The sequence below is a fragment of the Macaca mulatta genome, chromosome 3 (genome assembly GCF_049350105.2).
Source record: "Macaca mulatta isolate MMU2019108-1 chromosome 3, T2T-MMU8v2.0, whole genome shotgun sequence".
NCBI classification, from domain to species: Eukaryota; Metazoa; Chordata; class Mammalia; order Primates; family Cercopithecidae; genus Macaca; species Macaca mulatta.
In genome coordinates this window covers 34,979,505-34,999,501 of record NC_133408.1, presented here as the reverse complement: position 1 = coordinate 34,999,501, position 19,997 = coordinate 34,979,505, and the positions used below count along the sequence as shown (strand labels likewise).

Below are 19,997 nucleotides of genomic sequence, written 5' to 3'. Positions count from 1 at the left end.
GCCTCACCACAGACCCGCCTCACTAAGACCCGCCTCACCACAGAACTGCCTCACTAAGACCCGCCTCACCACAGACCCGCCTCACCAAGACCCGCCTCACCACAGACCCGCCCCACTACAGACCCGCCTCACTAAGACCCGCCTCACTAAGCCCTGCCCCACCACAGACCTGCCTCATTAAACCCGCTTCACTAAGACCCGCCTCACCACAGACCTGCCTCACTAACCCCGCTCCACCACAGACCCGCTCCACTAAGACCCGCCCCACCACAGACCCGCCTCACTAAGACCCGCCCCACCACAGACCCGCCCCACCACACACCTGCCTCACCACAGACCCGCCCCACCACACACCTGCCTCACCACAGACCCGCCCCACCACAGACCCGCCTCACTAAGACCCGCCCCACCACAGACCCGCCTCACTAAGACCCGCCCCACCACAGACCCGCCTCACTAAGACCCGCCCCACCACACACCTGCCTCACCACAGACCCGCCTCACCACAGACCCGCCTCACTAAGATCCGCCTCACTACAGACCCGCCTCACCACACACCCGCCTCACCACACACCCACCCCACCACACACCTGCCTCAACACAGACCCGCCTCACCACACACCCGCCTCACCACAGACCCGCCCCACCACAGACCTGCCTCACCACAGACCCGCCCCACCACACACCCGCCTCACCAGACCCGCCTCACCACACACCCGCCTCACCACAGACCCGCCCCACCACAGACCCGCCTCACCACAGACCCGCCCCACCACACACCCGCCCCACCACACACCCGCCCCACCACACACCTGCCCCACCACAGACCCGCCCCACCACACACCCGCCCCACCACAGACCCGCCTCACTGAGACACCACAGACCCTCCTCACCACAGACCCGCCCCACTAAGATCCGCCTCACCACAGACCTGCCTCACCACGGACCCGCCCCACTAAGACCGGCCTCACTAAGACCCGTCTTACTAAGGATCCGCGTCACTATGGATCCCCCTCCCCACTAAGACCCGCCCCACTACGGACCTGCCTAACCACGGACCCGCCCCACTACGGACCCCCCCCACTAAGACCCGCCCCACTAAGACCCGCCTCACTAGGGACCTGCCTCACCACGGACCCGCCTCACTACAGATCCGCCTCACTAAGACCTGCCTCACTATGGATGGAACCGTCTCACTACAGACCCGTGGGCCCAAGTGGAACAGGCCGGTCCGGGCCCTACCTGAGGCTGCCAGGGCCGAGGAGATGCGGATGCTGGTTCCAGGTGCCTTGGGAGCTGGCCTCAGGTTCCACCCTGGCCCTCTCGCCAGACCCCATGTGACACAGCCTCCAGCCTTCTGTCCCCTGGGGGGGCCCTTCAGCTTTGGTATTCAGTCAGAAATCCTAACACACCTTACTTTCTTTTGTTTATTTATATTCTTTAGTTTTGTGCACACTTTGAGGAGTTGATTTAGAACAGGTTCAAAGTGAAAAAAGCCTCAGCTGATGTTATCTCTGGGGGCTGGGGAGGGTGTCAGGGACATTTGGTGGCTGAGAGCGCGTCACTGCTACTAAATGACTCCGTTTAACACCAGCCGTGTCTCCGTGTCTCAGGCACTTCTGTGAAATGTTCTCAGAACCCTATGGTGACTGTGGCACACCCAGCAGGCCCGGCCAGCAGCCGCCGCCCACTGCCAGGGCCCAGCCACCCCGGCTGTTGCCATTCTTTCATAGGGTTTCCTTCATTTTAATACTTGTCATTTTTCTAGAAAACATCTGTTTTTATAAAACAAAGGAGGGGGAATCAAGTATTTTAACCACAAAGTATATATACTGGCTTTAGGCGTCCATCACTTCGTTGACAAACTGAATGCTGAGAAAGCTGAAGGCAAGGAGGCTTTTGCGGATGTGGACCTTGAGCTGTGTGTTCAGGAGACGCACAGGCCTCAGGGAAGCTCACGCCAGACGCCAGCCACTGGGACCATGGCCTTGGCCCAAGAGTGGCATTTGTGGGAAAAAGAAAACTTCAAGAAAAACACCGCTCCTACTTCTCTTCCTTCTGGAAGGACGCAGAGGCATCCAGAGTAACTAACTGTTCTGCGTCCACCAGAGTCACGTCTCTCTGGGAGGGCTGGGCCGCCTACGCCAGCACCTGCTGCACCCCTATGTGGTCTGGCGAGCAGTGCCGGTCCCCACAGGGCAGCTTCTTCATCAGCCGCCGGAGCTTGCCGGGGAAGCTCTGGTTCATGTAGCGGTAGAGAAGCGGTGTCACGAAGCTGCTGGAGAAAGCTAGGAGTTTAGACAAATCCTTCACAAAGTGCAGCAGCCCCAGGTAGTGCGTGTCCATGGGCTGCCCTCGCGAGATGAGCACTGTGTGCCCCAGCAGGACCAGATAGTGTGGCGTCCAGAGCCCAAACTGTGTGCACACGGTGGCCACCAGCAGCCTGTGTGCCGAGGGCTCCAGCCGGCCTGTGTCCCGGTCCAGGGGTGTGTCCTCCCTGCGGACGCGGGAGAGTAGCACCAGCGCATAGAGGGCAGCCAGTGCAGGCACCACATAACCAATGAACACCAGCGTGGCGTCGGCGGCTTCTGCGTTCTGCATCTTGGCGCACTCCAGCGCGCGGGTGGACACATGGCTGCAGATGTAGAAGAGCAGCGAGGAAAAGCTGGTCAGCAGCGCACCGCCCCACACAAAGCCGCACACGTGCCGCGTGTTGTACACGCTGGCCATGTAGGTCCGCGGCAGTGCACGCTCGATGTAATGGTCGAGGCTCAGCAGGGCAGTGGAGTACATGGCCACCAGTGAGGACACATTGAAGGGGATCTGCAGTGCCACGTGGACCTCACCGCCTGCGCTCCACAGTGCCCACTGGGAGCTCGGGGGGCCGAGCAGGTGCACAGGGGCCAGGGCGCTGAGCACCAGGCCCGCCACTGCCATGTTGACAAAGTACACATCTGGCATGGTCATGCTGGCCTTGCTGTGTAGGTTGGCCAGCACCAGCAGGGCGTTGTAGCACAGGCCCACTGGCACGCCTACCACCAGGCCCAGCAGCGACAGCAGTGACAGCCCCAGCTGCAGGTCCTGGCAGGCAGGCAGCTCCTCCACCAGCCCTGTGCCGTTGAACCAGCCGCAGCCCCACATGGCAGCCGGCGAGGCTCCGCGACCCTGCAGAAAGAAGGAACAGGTGGTCAGCTCGTGTCCCCTCCCAGGACCCTGGCTCAGAAGTGCTGCAGGTACAGGGGCGCCTTCTCGTGGCGCAGGAATAGCTGGAGACCACAGAGTGAGACTGCCTCAGGTGCATTTCTGTGAAAATGAAGTTGAGCATTGAAAAATGGCCGCATCAGGTCCTGACCGGGGGCTGATGTGGCTGCACTCATTTCAGCAGCTGGGGCTGGGTACCAGAGAGGGAGCCTGGCATGCCCCACATGCTCAGTCAGAGCCCACTGTTTGTGGGCTGCTGCAAGGCCTGGCCGGTCATCCTGACTTGGTTGGACGGGCCCCGCGCTATGATTCCTGAAGTTTACTAGGTGCCTGTGGTGTTCGGATCCTGCCAGTGCCAGGAGGGACAGGCAATGTGGACGGTCAGCCCTGTGCCTCCCTCCCTCCCGGCAGCCCAGGACCCGGCACCTTGGAGTCCTTGCAGAGCCTGGGCTCCAGGGAGGGTGACCTGTGGGTCACAGCCCAAGGAGGCTCTGGGGACATGGGGATATAGCCGGTCTTGACGTCACTGAACGAGAACCTAGCGGCTGGAGCCATCCTAGAGTAAGAATTCTGCCCCCACCAAAGCACAGGCATTCCTCGGGGACCTGCAGCTATCTCAGGAAGCCTGATGTCCAGCATGTCATTTGGTCCTGGCTGACCTCCTGCTCTCAGAGTGGATTAGAAAAGCATCTCAGGCAGACGAGCAGATGGCATCGTTCCTGTGCCCGGAGGCGGGAGCAGTGCAGAGGCTGGCTGCGGGAGCGGGTCCTCATCTGCCACCGGAGTCCTGCCACTGCAAGACCCACACCACACACGGGGCCACAGCAGGGTGGGAAGAGGAGGCTCGGGAGGAGGAGAGTGCAGAGGGGCCAGGGGCCCGAGGCCCCCAGTGCCAGTAGCAGCGTGCGCCCCACAGCAGGCAACGTGGCCCTGGGGCTAAGCATGCAGGCAGCTGGCAGATGGGCGGGTGGGTGGATGTGGGAATTCCCATCCAGAGGCTGGCGGGCAGGACGGGAGGTGTAGGTCATTGTGCAATCCTGGTGAATGCCACCCAGCAGCCGCAGTGAGGGTCAGGTGGTGACAGGCATGCAGAGCTAGGCCGTCGCCGGGTGTGCCCAGCCACAGTGCTGCCGCAGCACCCCCAGGTCCTGGCCCCCCAGCCCCTGCTTCTCACATGCTCACCTTGTCCAGCCCCTCGCTAATACATCTTGGCTAGAACCTCCTGGGCCGGGCAGGTGGCAATCTGGGGGATGTTGGTAGTTGGGGGTGGGTTCTGGGCTCCACTCGCCGGGCCAGCACAAGCTCCAGACAGGATACACCTGCTCCAAGCACAGCAGCGGGGGCCATTGAGGGGGGAGGCATCCGGGCTTCTGCGGGCTTCTCCCCTCCTGCTGCACCAGGGTCCAGAGGACAGGGTTCTTCGGGATTGTGGTCCCCCACACCCCAGCTCCTGCCTGCGAGGCTGCATGGCTTTGGCTGTCAGAGTGGCAGCCCATTTTGAGGACGTCACTGCTCAGACTCCACTTGAGTCCCCAGGAAACACCGGCCACTGCGACTGAGTGTCAGTCAACAGCCTGGCCTGGCCTCACGGGGCGCCCAGGGCCCCCAGATCTATCCAGGGTCTGTGGTTAGAAGATCGGAGTGGGAGGGCTGTCTCGCTGTGTGCCCTGTGTGCTGCCTCCAGCCACTGACAGGAGGGCACCCCTGGCCAGCCGCCTTTGCCTCACAGAGCTTGCCAAGAGCCGGGACCCCTCAGTGTGCTCCGTCTTGGCACCCCTTCATTCCCTAGAGATGCCGGCTGGTGCCCGCGTCCCCTCTCCCACCTGCGCTACACAGAGCCCCCCGCGTCCCCTCTCCTGCCTGCACTGGACAGAGCCTCCCACGTCCCCTCGCCCACCTGCACCCTCTCTGCGCTGCACAGAGCCCCCCGTGTCCCCTCTTCTGCCTGCGGGCACCACAGGCTCTCACCTTTACTTTGTGGCCCGAGCCTCTTGGTGATGTGGGCCCCGGACACTGTCAGTGAGCAGCATGGCAGGACAGAGGTGGCCACCAGAACTCCAGTGAGACCTGCGCTGCTGCGCTTCTCTGCAAACCCGCAGGCTCTTATCAGCAGCACGCCTGGCCTCCTGCGCGTGCGTGTGAGGGCCCCAGGATGCAAGCACTTGTTTTCCTCTGGTAAGTTCCCCGCAGGGCCTCTGCCTCCCTTGGCAGGCGCCGCCGCCCCTCCCTCCTGCTGTTTACAGCCGGGTTCCAGAAATGAGGGGCCGTGCTTGGACGGGACCGCACTGCAAAGCGAGCACAGCTGGCCTCTTGCCCCACCTTTCTGATAGCCTGGCTCCTGGGGATGTGGCCTCTCCCTGCAGGCCCCTGTCTGCATTGCTGCAGGGCATCCTACCAAGAGCCCAGGGGCAGGTCAGGCAGACACGTGTCCAGGTCCATGCAGCCGCTCCTGGTGTTCAGTGTGCTTTAAATGTTGGTTATGAGCCCTTTTTTCTGTGAAGAAATCAATAGAAGGGTCTACTGTCGAGCAAAGGCCTGGCCGTGCTCACTCAGCCCACAAGACACAGGAGCCCTTGGAGGCACAGCGGAGGCCGAGGGCAGGCTTGGGTCGGAAGCAGAGAGGGGAGCACGTGCATCTGGTGTCTCCGTGCACAGAAGGGACACGGGCATGGCCAGAGAAAAGCTGAGCCGGCCCCACACACACAGCCTCCTGCAAGGGCTGCTCTGCTGGGCTCTCCTACAGGTGGAACTGTGCGGGGCCAGCCTGTTGCCCACCGCACCCCTCCTTGCGGGGAGTCAGAGAGAAGCTGCCTGGACTGCTAATGCCTGCCCCGCCGTGAGGCCGAGCCAGAGGGAGGCGGCCAGCGTCTGTGAGGCTAAGAATGGCTTGATTCTTGGGAGGTGGTCACGTGAAGCAGGATCTGCTGGCATTTCCTCCCTGTGCTCACGTGCGTCCTACTCGCCGTGTCTGAGCTGGCCCTCGAGTGCGTGCTGTCACACCAGCTGGGACCTGGGAACGCTGGCCTCCAGGTGGGGTTCGGGTGGAAAGTTCTCCCGTGTGCATTTTTGTTTACTGGTAGCTGACAAATACTGAAGGATTTATAAGCTTCCAAAGCTGCAGGTTGTTCTCTGTGCAGTTCACCAGGTATCAATGATGAGGATGGTTTCTATTTCCAGTGAAGGTTACAAGCCAAATGGTACCTGTTTTCCTTCACTCTCCATCGGTTGGAAGGTGATGTGCTTTGCATGTTTTCCCAACATTCTCCCCGGAGTCCTCCTTTTACCAGGCATTACCTGGAGATCTTGGGAGGGAAGGTGGCTGGGGGCGGGTTGCTCTGTGGGCTCTGGGGGACATTCTAAAGCCAAGGAGGTCAGGTTTCCACCTGTGTCAGGAGCTGGGCTGAGAGGCATGGAAGGAAAGCAGGTCAGCAGAGTGTGAGGAAACCCTCTTCTCGGCCACACCTGGGTGGACAAGCCTCCATGGCCCACCTCCTCTCTGGCGGGGCTCATGGTAGGAACGGGGTCCCTGTGAGTGCCCTCCAGGAGCTGGTTTGAGAATATCCTGCCTGCTGGCTGTTAGCCATGGCTCCCAGAGGAGTGAGCATGAGGTGTATGGTTTTTTTGTTTGTTTGTTTGTTTTTGAGACAGAGTCTTGCTCTGTTGCCCAGGCTGGAGTACAGTGGTGCAATCTCGGCTCACTGCAACTTCTGCCTCCCAGGTTCAATCGATTCTCCTGCCTCAGCCTCCCGAGTAGCTGAGATTATAGGCACCCGCCACCACGCCCAACTAATTTTATATTTTTAGTAGAGACAAGGTTTCTCCATGTTGGCCAGGCTGGTCTCAAACTCCCATCCTCAGGTGATCTGCCCGCCTCGGCCTCCCAAAGTGCTGGGATCACAGATGTGAGCCACCATGCCCAGCAAAGTGTACATTTTGCAGGCTGGGAGCCGCAGGTGGTGCCCACAGGACCACAGCGTGCCAGGACCTGGCGAGTCGTGTGAGCCAGTGTTCCTGCGTCTCCTGGTCACAGAAGACTCGTGACGCGTGCCCGACCCTCACAGCCAGCCCAGCTCCCTGTCACTGAGCTGTTCCAGGCACATTAGCCAGGGTCCTTTCCTGCCCAAGGCTCTGGGCGCTGCCGTAGACACCCCTCCCCTGCCATCGCCGCACCTGCGTCCAAGTGAGGGTGATGGCCCGGGCCCCACGTGCCTGCCTGGCCGCAGAGGGGTTCTGTGGGAGCCTGGACTGGCCCAGGTGGGTGGAGCCTTCGACTCTTTGCCTGTCTGTGGTCCCCCGCTTGCCTCTGTGCCCCCTGCTTGCCTCTGTGCCCAGAGACTTCCTGTTCCAGGCTGCCAGGCTGTTTGGGGAAGCGGGGCATCCTGGAACTGGAGAACAATGGCCTGGCCTCTCCCCCCGCCAGGCAGGTCTGCTGTGGCGTCTTTCCCGTCAGCCACGCGCTCTGCTGACTTCCTTCAAGGGAAAGAGGAACGGGGAGCCAGGTGGTGGGAGACTTAGAGGCTTGGGGAGAGCCCAGATGAGCCTGGTCAGAAGTGGGCTCTTTTCCGACACGAAAGCCTGAGTTTGTTGCAGTGGCGATGAAAGATTCCAGAGGCTCCCTCCTCAGAAGGCAGGGGAGACAACAGAGAAGGGCTGCCTGCCCCCCAGCCCCGTGCTGCAGGCCCCTCCTGGGCCAGGCTCGAGGAGCAGAGCTGGCACGTGCCCTCCAGTCACCCATTTTGCTCTGAGCGCTGCCTGCCCAGCGGCGGGGTTGATATTCAGCCTCCGGGGCCCGCCACTGCACCCTCAGCCAGCAGGGACCCTGTGGGCCTCTCCTCCAGGCCAGCCCCACCTTTGCACTGAGAGACCACCGGCTTCTTCCCCAGCTCCTGGCCACCCTTCCAGGCCAGGCCGTCCCTGGCAACTGCTCCTTCCTGGCTCCCCTACCCCCTCCGCCAGGCCCTGCTCCTCCAGCACCTCCAAAGTCACACTGCTGGTTTCACTTCCTACGTCCCACTGTTACCACCAGCATCTCCCCCTGACACCCTCCCCCATGACTCAGTACCTGCCACCCACACGCAGGTCCCTCCCCAGGCCCATGTCGGTACCAGCACAAGCAGCCCCAAGGCCTCCCCCAGGGAGGCACCCAGGACTGGGCCCTTCTCAGGTGAATTTCCCCAGCCGAGCTGGACGCTGCAGGTCAGCCTCACCTCTCAGGAGGGCACGCCTCGATGCAGGCGCTTGCTGAGAGGCTCCTCACCCACTCAGCCTGGAGCAGGCCTCAGGGTCTCTTAGGGACAGTGACAGCATCTCGGGCCAGGAGGGGAGGGGCCGCAGGCAGCATCTTGGCTGGGAAGGTGGAAGGAGCTGGCCCTGCCTGGGCCTCAGCAGTCCAAGATGGCTCAGTTTCAATCGTTTTATTTTCTCTATAAGAGAATTGATTAATGACACAAATGGGATTCATCTACCCCCTCCTTCTCTTTCTATTTTTTTGTTTGGATCCAGGATCTCCCTCAGTCACCCAGGCTGGAGGGCAGTGGTACAGTCATAGCTCACTGCACCCTCTGCCTCCTGGGCTCACGCGATCCTCCCATCTCAGTCTCCCAAGTACCTGGGACTACAGGCATGTGCCACTACAGCTGGCTAATGTTTTCATTTAACATTTTTTGAGACAGGATCTCACTATGTTGCCCAGACTGGTCTCAAACTCCTGGGTTCAAGTGACCCTCCTGCCTCAGTCTCCCAATGTGCTGCGATTACAGGTGTGAGCCCCTGTGCCTGACCTGTTTTTGTTTTTTAAATTACTCTCATAAAAAGGGCCAGCCTTGCACCTACCACCCCTCCTTCCCAATCCAGTGGTGGCTGACATGCGGGAGATATCTGACCAGTCTCGTTTGGATGGGGTGAGAGGTCTTTACAGCTTCAAGGCCAGGCCCAGGCCATGGGCTAGCAGTGGACAGGAGAGGAGGGCTTAGAAGGCCCAGTGAAAGTTGGAGGGTGTCAGAGCCCAGGGCTGTCCTCAGAGTGTACAGCCAGCTTGGGAGACATGAGCAAATGTGCTCCCCATGCTGTGCGGGAAACTGCTGCACCCCTCACGAGCTCAGAACCTCAGCCTGCCCGGCTCAGGGTCTCCCAGCACCTGCTTAAGCAGAAGGGGGGCAGAGCTGGATGCCAGGTACACCCCAGAGGGCTGGGGCAGAAGTGACATTTCCACACAGGAATCCTGAGCGGACCGAGGTCGGGACCCAGTGTTGATGGGAGGCTGGCACCCCGTGTTCTGGGGGCAGCAGCTTCTCTGAGCGACAGGAAGGGGCCTGGGCCTCTGCCCACACGCTGCTGGTGGGGCCTGGGAGCTATATGAAGCCTCGGGGAAGTCCGGGTGTGCTGGTGCCCTCTGCGGCGCAGGGGTGGCCTCTGGGCCCCGTGAGCAGCCATCTGTGGGGCCGCGTACTCTCACCGAGGCCTCTGCTGGCCTGCAGGGTGACCTCCGCCAATCTGCCCATCCCCCTCTCTGATGGCACAGCTGCCATCTCCAGCGGGCTAGGGTGAGGCCCAACTAAGCAAGAGGCTGGGAAGGATAGGGGTGGAGTTTCTCCGAGACCCCCTGAACGTCAAGCCTTCTGGGTTCCTGGTCCCGCCGAGTGCCTGTGGATGTAGCTGTTTCCGGAGTGCCCCTCCTTGGGTCCGGCTGTACCTCTGTGTCATCTGCTGAGCGGTGCTCACTCCTAACGCGTGCTTGTGAGGATAGAAGGTGGGGCCTTTTCTTCCAAGACCCCGTGCTGGGCTCCAACTGCGATTTCCTGGGAAGATGTTTCCTAGGCTGCGGTGTTCCAAGCCCAGGAAGGCTGCTGGGCCTCACTTCCTTGCAGGCTGTCCCGTGTCCATCCACCTGCACAGGGTGCAGGGACGCTGCTTGCAGAGCATCGCTTAGAGCTGGGAGTCCCAGGCTCAGGGCTTGGAGAAGCTGGGGCAGCTTGAGAAAGGAAAACCAAGAAGTGTCAGACTCCCAAGCCACAGGGACCAATGGGACAGGACCCTTGGTTGGCTTGGGCAGCCCGTCCGGGCAGCTGTCCCTGTTGACTTGGAAGTCCTTGGACGCACCCGCCGCAGGTGGATGGCTCCCTGCTCTGCTCTGAGCCTGAGCAAATGCCCTGGGGATCTGTTCTGTTCCTGATCTAAACCTGAGTGTGTCCAGCTCCCTGGAGAGCCCCTGACAGACCGCCTGTGACTTTGGGCCACTGTGCCTGAGGAGTCACTGCCCACAGGGTGCACAGGCAGGCTGGGACGGAAAGGCCGCCCAGTGGTGCCGGCCCCTGTGTCCCTGCACAGCCCCCAGCCTGCAGCCCTGTGCTGACGGCAGGTCTCACACTGCAGATGACTCTGCTTGTGGTTCAGAGTGGGGCCCGCCGTGAGAGCCCTGCCAAGGCCTGGCCCACCAGAAAGACCTGGCAGGGCCTGTGTGTCCTGAGCTTTGGGGGCTGACAGTGTGAGGCAGCTCTCCTTCACTGTCAGGGTCGGGTGGCTGCTGGCTGCTGGCTACTGCCAGGCCTAGCTGGTAGGAGGGAATCGGGAGGGCCCAGGTGCACAGCTTCAGCTGTCCCTGCCCGGGCTCCTCGCACGGGACCTTGGTGGCTTCTCTGTCATAGAACCCAGTACAGTGGTGCCCAAAATTTGAACGAAAACAGTCCTAAAACTGTTTTCCTACTTTGAGAAAGCACCACTGATTCTAGATGCTGCCTTGACCTCTGGCCTAATTCCTCCTACCTGACACGAGGGAACATTAGACAGGGCTTCGTAGTAAGCCTGCTTGTAGGACAGCCCATCCCCTGCCATCTGCAGGAGCCTGGGTTAGTGGCGGGCAGCAGCAGGAGTTGACATGAAGCACTGTAAGAAACCTCCTCGCCCTCCGTCTTTCTGGGAAGGAAGTGGTTAAGGGCCTGGGCTCTGGAGCGGGCAGCCAGCATGTGTACTGCAGGCCAAGCTTTTCCAGTCCTGGCTTGCACACAGGTGTCTTTGCAGGCAGGTGACTTTCTTGCTTTGTGCCTCAGTTTCCCCAGGCTTAGGAAAATCCTCATTGAGACAGGAAGGTTAAATAAACCAACCCACGTGAAGCATAGGAAGGTGCCGGCGCTTGCTCCCTGTCACCAGCCCTGGCCTGGGATGATGACGCCTGCGGATCTTTGGCCTCCTCCCCAAATATGAAGGGCAGAGGAAACTGTTTTGTGAACTTTTACTCAGAATCTTTGTGAACAGACATGTGTGCAGGGGAACTGTGGGGCAGGGTGGGGTGACAACATCATGGGCCCCACACTGCCGGCGAACGTGGAGGAGGCAGCCCCCAGGATGCACCCTGTGGGTGGTGCTTGCACAGGGAGCACAGGGTCAGACGGCGGAGGCCGGGGGAGCGCACGGTCAGACAGCGGAGGCCAGGGGAGCGCACGGTCAGACGGCGGAGGCCAGGGGAGCGCACGGTCAGACGGCGGAGGCCAGGGGAGCACACGGTCAGACGGCGGAGGCCTGGGGAGCGCGCGGTCAGACAGCAGAGGCTTTGCAAAGTTTTATGGTCTTTATGTTCTGGATTCGGGCTTGATACCAACACAGTGAATTCCCGATGTTTCACTAGTACTAAACTGGAGTATAAACACTCGCTTCCCTGGCCTGTGTTCACCGCTTTCAAAGGAACTTGGGATTGGGAAGGAGAATCTGCTCCAGGGGTCCTGGTTCTCTTTGGTTCATAACTCATGAAAATGTCTGGAGCCAGCGTGTGGCTGTGGAAACCATGGCAGCGTGTGGACAGGGGCGACAGGACCCCGTCAGGCCAGCTGTCAGGAGCATATTAAGTGAGACGTTGGCATCTTTCTTCCTATGTCTTATTTAAAAAGAGCGCAAAGTGCTATCAAGCAGCCTGTTAATAATGAACGTCTGTGAGCAGTGAGATGAACTTGGCTGAAACCCGGGGCTAACTTCGATAGGGTTTCCCAATAGAAATGGGCTGCCCCAGGCCTGTTCAGAAGCAGCAGGCCTGGAGACAGAGGAGGCTGAGTGTGGGGACGGTGACCACCCCCTCAACCTGAGAGGCACCTGGGTCCCTGTGTGTGTGTGAGAGAGAGAGAGCACAGTAGTGCCTGCACTGCACGGAGCTGGCAGAAACAGAAACCAGCAGAGGAATCCTCTACTCCAAGGGGGCTGAATCAGTTTCACAAAAGCCATCACATTTGACGTTGCTGTCCCTGTTAGTCGGGAAGTTCTTTTCTCTGTTGCTCAGGGCCCTGTCAGAGCTGGGGCCAGCAAGTCCCACGCCCGGTGATCCCCGCGAAGTTTCCGGGTGCTCTTTTTCACACTGTCTTTTGCGGATGTTGATCCCTTGCCTAGAACACCCTTTCTCGCTTCCCCTCGTTCTCTCAGCAAACACTGACTCGTTCTTGACATTTTATTTTGGGCATCAGCACCCCTGGGAGCCCACCTCTGACCACTGTCTCCACACCCCTCCGCCAGTTGTGCTGGGTTAAGCCTGTCTACACATCCATTTCTTTCCCCTGTACTTGGAGCTCTTTGCAGGCCTGGGAAGCTTTTATGTGTGCTGCAGCAGTCTGGCTGACTGTTGGATGAAAACCGTGGAAGGGGATGTATTCAGTGACGTAAAAGGCTTTTCCCCAAGGTGAGTGATCTGATTTCCCCACAGAGTAGAAAGGAGAGCAGGCAGGGTGGGGACTTAGCGTTTCTTATTGTCCCAGGACAGTTGTCGAAGCTTTAGAGCCTTAGATTTGAGTGGAAATAGAATTACCGAGGCCTCAGGCACTGCATCCTCAGAAGGATGGCAGGAAAGGAGTATGAAGGCCACGGCCAGCTCCTGGCTGAACCTGCCATGCACCATGAGACGCTCAACCTTGGGTGAATGTTCTAGAACAATCAAAATGCTTTCAAAATGACTCTGGAATGTGTATTTCCTTTTGTAGTAATGAACCCAGGCTTTAGCAACAATTAACACCCAGCTCTTGGGAGCCAGACTCTTAGGAAAGGCTGCTGTTTTCATAGGGTTTCAATGTGGAGAGCTTACGTACACTGATTCCTATCTGTGCCTTCCTGGGCTGTGATAAGAAACGGTTCATTACGTAGATGGGTGGTTTTGATTTTTGTAGCCTTTTGCTTTTTACAATTCCAAACTGCAGAGTAGTGCAAGTAAATCAGGTGACTTGGCTTAGACTATAACCAAAGAGCATGCCTGTCTTTCTCCATGGATAACAGTGAGCATGTTTGTGGCTCCAGGACGGGCTCTGGGGGCTGAGACCAAGCACCTTGCTGGGCCAGTGGACCGGCCGGGCACCTGTGCCAGCAGCTATGGGCTCCAGTTCCCTGGAAGAAGGTGGAACAGCATTCTTTTGTTTACTTGGGCTTTTTGTTCCCTAACTTGGTGTGAGGCTAATTCCCTTTCCAGGTACAGCAGACCAGGGAAAAACAGAAACAAACAAAAAAGACTTCTTCAGAAATTCAAGGACCTGGCCAAGAAGAGAGAGTCTCCACTGCAGACTCTGGGCAGGCTTGGCCCCTGCCCGGGCTCCCCAGTCGAGCCCGGGTTTACTAGGCGTGGCCTTACCTGCAGGGAAGTGCTGTGAGCCACAGATCTTATCACCACCTTGGTTCTTTCCCAGGGAGGAACCAGCAGGTTATTTCTCCTCATCACACTTGCTGTGGTAGCAACAGTGGTCTGCAGGGCTTGCTCTGGTTCCCATTAAAATGGGGAAAGTCCTTGGCCTGTGCAGGAAGGGACCCGGGTATGGCTCTGTGGGGATGCACAGACACCTGCCCCACTCCACCCTGTCCCTCTGCTGCTCAAGGGGGTGTTTTGTTTGCACATGGAGGCTCCTGGGTAGACAGCACGCGTCTAAGAAACTGACTTCTGGTCCTGGGCAGCATCTCATTTTGGGATCTCAAATTAGAGAGAAAAGTTATTGTTCTACTCTCCAGACTGGGTCCCCTCTCCTCTTTGCTACCTACATGGTGTCTTGGGGTTCTGAGCCTTTGAGATCCCTGGACAGATGTGGCCTAACTGGGCAGCCTAATGCTGACCAGTTGGGCGGGCAGGTTAGTGAAAGTCCTGGAGAGCAGAGGAGCCGGCAGGCGGGAGAGAATGACTGGGAAACGCTGTTGAAAGAAAACAGCACCATGGGATCGTCGTGTGCATGACACGGTCAGCCAGGTTCTCTGGGCGAGAACTCCCTTCTGCAAAGGCAAGGCCTTGCTGTGGTTGGTTCTTTAAAGGCCAGGTGGCGGTTGTTTTTTCAGGATTCCAGATGACATCCTAGGGGCTGTGAGAGCTGCAGCTCCCCAAGGAGCCCCTTCTTCTCCCTGCCCCAGTGAGCAGCATGTCCCTCTTCTGACTGTAAGTTACACGAGCCTATTTCCCCATGCAGCGGTCTGTGCAGTATGCCATTTATTCATTGTATGATAGATATAATCAGCCTTTACATCCTAACCTAAGACCCACATGAGGTGCGTGCCCTTTACCCTTCTCTCTTCATCAGCCTACTAGGGGCTTATGAAGGGACTCCAAGTCAACTTTCATATTTACATTCTGTTCTAAGTCTGCATTCTTCTGTCCTCCATTCTCGGGATATGTCCATGCTGGCTAGAGAGGCAGGATGACACATGGATGTCAGCACGGATGTGTGTGGCATCGGGCAGTGAGCATCACTGCTCTGGCCCCGACCTCTTCTTTGTGAAAAGGCATAACAGTATTCAATACATATGAACTATGTTCTTAAGTCACTTGTCTTCAGAGGCCTTCTTCATTGAGGAAGACACCAGGGATTCTGGTTGGGGAGCCAGGCCGTGCAGTGGTTCTTGAAAGAGCTGCACCTGTCATGGGTACTGTGAGCGTGCACTGGTCTAATTATTAACAGTACCTCCGTTCACTCTCAACGGTGCCCCAGTTAGGACGATAGAATATCTCATCACCACTATGCGTGAGGAGCCTGGGAACATGGTCAGAACCGTTTCACTCACACAAGTTTGCAGAGGCCTTTAAAGAAAGCCTCTTGCCCCTGTTACTGAATGCTGCCCTCTGCTAGATGCTGCAGGTAGCAAAAGATAAAAGATGTGCTGTTCCGTGTGGACAGGAGCTGGCTATTAAAAGTGGAATGGAGGACTCAAGTACATTTTCATAGGCAGGGAAGAGATCAAAGTTGACAGCCACTGCTCTGGATGACAAATACAGAATTATCCTCAGGTCCACCATGTAGCATGTGTGCAGAGATAAGCCACCGTGACCAGTCACATCAAGACACACAGACTGATGCCTAGTTTAGAGAACTGACTTGCCAGGTTTGTAATATTAACTTAATAGTGGGTTTCCTGCTGCTGGTAGTGGTGGTTTGGCAGCTGGAGAGCACTGCCTTCCAGTGAAGCTTTGAAAGAGCTGTCCCATGCCCTGCCAACTGTCCAAGACAACTGACAGCAGATCCGACATCTCCATGTAGACACAGTTCCAAAACTCACTTTAACACGCTAATCATAGAAGGGGCCGAAAGCAGTCACCATAGTGGCCCAGGAGAGCAGGATCAGTGGTGCCCTGTCGGACATGGGCAGAGCCAGTGGCGGCGCTGAGCCGCCTACGCTGGCAGCAGATTCAGCTGCCATCACCAGGTTAATGACCGAACGCCCGCCCCTGGGGCTCAGCTCCGAGGGCGGCCGGAGGACAGCGGTCCCCTCCCTGCAAGGGCAGGGCGCCCCGCAGTGGGCAACTGCCAGAGGACCCGAGTCCCATTAAGCACAGCGCCCGCCATGGGAGCCGCAGCAGCTCGGGGCTGACTCGCTCCCCAGGCGGAGACCAGGGTGTGCCCCATGTACCCCACCCAGGCTCCCGGGCCCCACTCACCGGCTTGCTGGGCTGCGGCCCGCGCAGTCGCCGCAGGGCGGGCAGCTCGGGCTGGAGGAGGCGGCTGGGCTCCCGGCCGGGCTCACGGCGCGCACGCTGCCCTGGCCCTGTGTACACACGTGACCGCCGGCCCCGCCCCTGCCCTGGCTCCGCCCCAGGCCGCCGAGCGGCAGCGATGCCTGGCCCCGCCCCCAGCCTTGGTCCCGCCCTGGGCTCCGCCCCCAGCCCTGCCCTCGCGGCCAGACAGCCGGGGAACCGCTTGGACCAGTGCGGTCGCGGGGCGGTGGCGGTGGAGGCGGCGCTGGTTGTGTAACCTGAGACCAGCCATTTGACGAGCTCGTGCGCCCGAGATTCCCTATGGGAGGACGCACACCCAGGGCTTTTGGAGTTTTTGAGAATTCTCTTAGTGCCAGTCCGGTTTCTTTTTACGGGCGCTGATGCCTGTTTTGCCGAGTCAGAATATACCCTAATCTGCAGGGTGCAAGCCCCACCGCCCTCCAAAGGAAATGAGTGACTGCAAGCTAGTCCTTCCAGGTACACCTGCCCCTCTTTCTTCTCCAACGTTTGCTTGCTGTTTCCAAAGTCATCAATTACTTCCTGGTTTTAGGAGTTTCTTTGTAAACGGAACACTCACAGGAAAGCCGTTTAAAGAAACACATTGTTTGTTGCCTGCTTACTTTTGTAGCTATTGTTACAAGTTAAACATTGGAAAAGTTGAAACAAGGACATTTACTCTGCTGTAATTTTTGAGGTGAAACAGTACCCCCTGCGGCACATTCTGGTTCAGGATCTAAGAACGTTTCTGAAAATCGAAGCATGTGGGTTGCACAGTTCCACGTAGACTTGCTGTGACCTGCAGGCCAAGTGGAACAGCAGCAGGAAGAATAGCAGCCACTGGCCCTCCGCTGAATGGTGCTGTGGCTCACTGTGTTCAGGGATGTACCTCAGCCACCTTCCTGGACAGGACGGCTTCCTGAGCATGGGTCAGAGTCGGACGTTGGGGTCAGCTTTCTATTCCAGCGAGAGGGTAGGGAGGGGCTCACCACGGACCATGCCTGCTGGTGTGACACTGACCTGCTGCCCAGCCCGGTACAAGGTCCCTGGCACAGTGGATCCAACCCGGGCCCTATGTGCCCAGAGGTGCCAGGTACTGCTCTTACTTGCCAAAGACAGTCACAAGCAGCTGGGCATATTCTGTGTCAGGTTCTGTTCTAAGCCTCAACCATCGTTTTAAGGTAGATTGGGCTGTATTTCATCAAACGTAAGACACAATTAGTGCTAGCTATGCCATTTATGGATCACTAAAAAGAAGGCCATCCGCCCATTAAATTCTGACATACTGCTGATTTTAAGGCGCAGCCTCACGTGAGAGATGATAAAATGAGAGAGTATGCCTTAGAATCAATGAGCTAGGTCACCATATGCATGTTAATTTTTTTTTTTTTTTTTTTTAAAGACAGAGTTTCTCTCACTTTGCCCAGGCTGGAGTGCAATGGCACGATCTTGGCTCACTACAGCCTCCACCGCCTGGGTTCAAGCAATTCTCCTGCCTCGGCCTCCTGAGTAGCTGGGATTACAGGTGCGTGCCACCAAGCCCGGCTAATTTTGTTTTTTTTTTTTTTTTTTTTCAGTGGAGACAGGGTTTCACCATGTTAGTCAGGCTGATCTCGAACTCCTGACCTCAAGTGATCCGCCCGCCTGGGCCTCCCAAAGTGCTGGGATTACAGGCGTGAGCCACCGTGTATTTTAAATTTAATTGTGAAAACTTAAGCAACTTGCCCCAGGTCACACTGCAGGCTGTGGAGCCAGGATTTGAACCTAGAGGTACTCTGGCTTTTAAGATCAGGGTTTGGGACTTTGGGCCCTCCTAGCAGCCTGCCTAAGAGAAGCTTCGTTATCTCCATGGTATAAATGGCCCAAGACCTCAGAATCACTGGTCAGAGTATGCACGTCGCTGTCTGGTCCCTGTAATGCCAGGCTCTGTGGGTCCTACCCACAGGGGTGCTCTGTGGCTGGGGAGTGCTGGAAGTTAGCTTCCTCTAAGCCACTGAGCTTTCAGGTCACCGCAGGCCGCCTTACCTGCAGAGACTTCCCATGCCAAGCAGGCCAGCCCTGCCAGGGAGAATGGCAGAAAGCTCGTGTGTGTCCTGGGGAGATCTGAACCACAATAAGTACTCGTAGCTAGGGGTGTAAACACCCTCCAGAGGCTGCAGCTTTGTACCCAAGGGTCCCGGCCAACCCCTGTACAAGACTCAGTTGATAGGGGTAGGGGTAGGCACAGATGGGGGTGTGGGGGGTGCGTGGCCCTGACTTAGCTTCGCGGTTGCACCCTAGTCTAGTGTTGATGTTTGAAGTCATGGGGGTGGATGTGGCCTCCCCTGCTTGGCTGCTGAGGGCGTTTGAGGGCAGTTGTGTGCTCCTGGCCTGGGGCCGTGCCTCTGTGGCTGTGTGCGCTGTGTGTGTGGCGGCGAGGGGGGAGGGAGTTGCCCTAGTTGTGCACCTCACTCTGCAGCCCAGCGCACTGCCGAGGCTCTTGCCATGCAGCCACATGTCTTACGGAGATGTCGGGGCCGCCCTTCCCCTGCTGCGTTCAGGCAGGTCGGCAGGCTTTCCTGGTTATTCTGAGTGGCGGTCGGGAAGGTTAGCTGCACGCCACCCAGGGATCCAGGGCTGCTGGTCAGGAGCTGGAGAGGGGCCCAGCTGGCCTGGGTCTGTTTACATTTGGGCTTTCTCAGGGTGGGGGTGCGGGGAGTGGCAGGAAAGGCTGGCTGGCGTTCCCCTTGGAGATGCACCTGCTCTAGTGATTGTGTTTGCAGAGTGAGTCCGATACTGTGTGCCACGCTGATCAAGGACAAGGAGTATTTTACAATGAACTTCCTAGTTCTTGTGAGTGTGGCTTGTGACTTTCTTTGTTATAAGGCACACCCTGACGTTACAGATGATAAAATGAGAGTGAGCCTTAGCATAAGTGAGATAGCGTGTAACGTCTGACACTGTGGATGTATTAATAAAACTTGGGGTTGTTCAGAGCCCCTGTAAACAGCAGTAACATTAGTAAGGAATTGTGGAGGGCCTGGGCACAGCCCAGGTCCTCTTCCCTGGAACGCAGAGCCCAGGTCCTCTTCCCCGAAGCCCAGAGCCCAGGTCCTCTTCTCTGGAGCACGTGGCCACCACCTTGCCATGCAGGCCTCCCTCCCTCTCTTGCACTCTCTCCATTCCCTCTTCCCAAATTCCGTCCACACGGCTTCCAGCGTGGACCTTTTCCACGTTCTGCAGAAGCGGCTGTTCCTACAAGGAACGTGGGAGGTGTCCAGCATGGGTCTTCAGCGTATGGCGGAGCCTCTGGCCTCAGGTTGACCCCGGGAGGCACCATCAGCTGGAGGTCCGGCGTGCAGCAGCCACTCACTTATGGAGCACGGCTGCAGCCGGCACATCTGCCGTTGCTCATCCTCCCAGCCCTGCTGCGAGCTGCGCCTTCTCGTTGTTTATGTGTTCTAGACGCTAGGCTTTTGTATATGTGTGGTTTGTAAATATTTTGTTCCAGTCCATAGCTTATCTCTTACATCCTCTTAATGAGGGTTTTGCAGAGAAAAGGCTTTTTTCTGTTTAATTTTGGTGCTCATTTATCCATTTTTTTTTTCTTTTTAATTTTTAATTTTAAGGATCTACTTTTGGTGTCATGGTTAAGAATTCCTCAATGACTCCCAGATCCCAAAGATTTTATCCTACATTTTCTTATCAAAGTTTTATAGTTTTACATTTGACATTTAAATAGATGATCCATTTGAGTTCATTTTTTGTGAAGTTTAGGTTGTTGTTTTTTTTGTTTGTTTGTTTTTGAGACAGGGTCTCACTCTTGTCATGCAGGCTGGAATGCAGTGGTGCAATCATAGCTCACTTTAGCCTCGAACTCCCAGGCTCAAGT

The 19,997-nt window shown here is 57.6% G+C and overlaps 2 protein-coding genes across 6 annotated transcripts in view; one reads left to right on the top strand and one right to left on the bottom strand.

Moving 5' to 3' along the window:
* Positions 1–19,997, top strand: part of C3H7orf50 (chromosome 3 C7orf50 homolog) — a 125,790-nt gene that overhangs the window by 72,071 nt on the left and 33,722 nt on the right.
* GPR146 (G protein-coupled receptor 146) lies at positions 1,414–16,230 on the bottom strand. Of its 5 annotated transcripts, none has more exons than XM_015133124.3 (4): positions 16,073–16,230; positions 5,170–10,171; positions 4,384–4,520; positions 1,414–3,165 (listed from the first exon to the last, which is right to left on the bottom strand). In XM_015133124.3, exon 4 carries the CDS (start codon positions 3,139–3,141, stop codon positions 2,140–2,142), a length of 1,002 nt encoding a protein of 333 aa, XP_014988610.3. In that variant the 5' UTR covers positions 3,142–3,165; positions 4,384–4,520; positions 5,170–10,171; positions 16,073–16,230; the 3' UTR covers positions 1,414–2,139.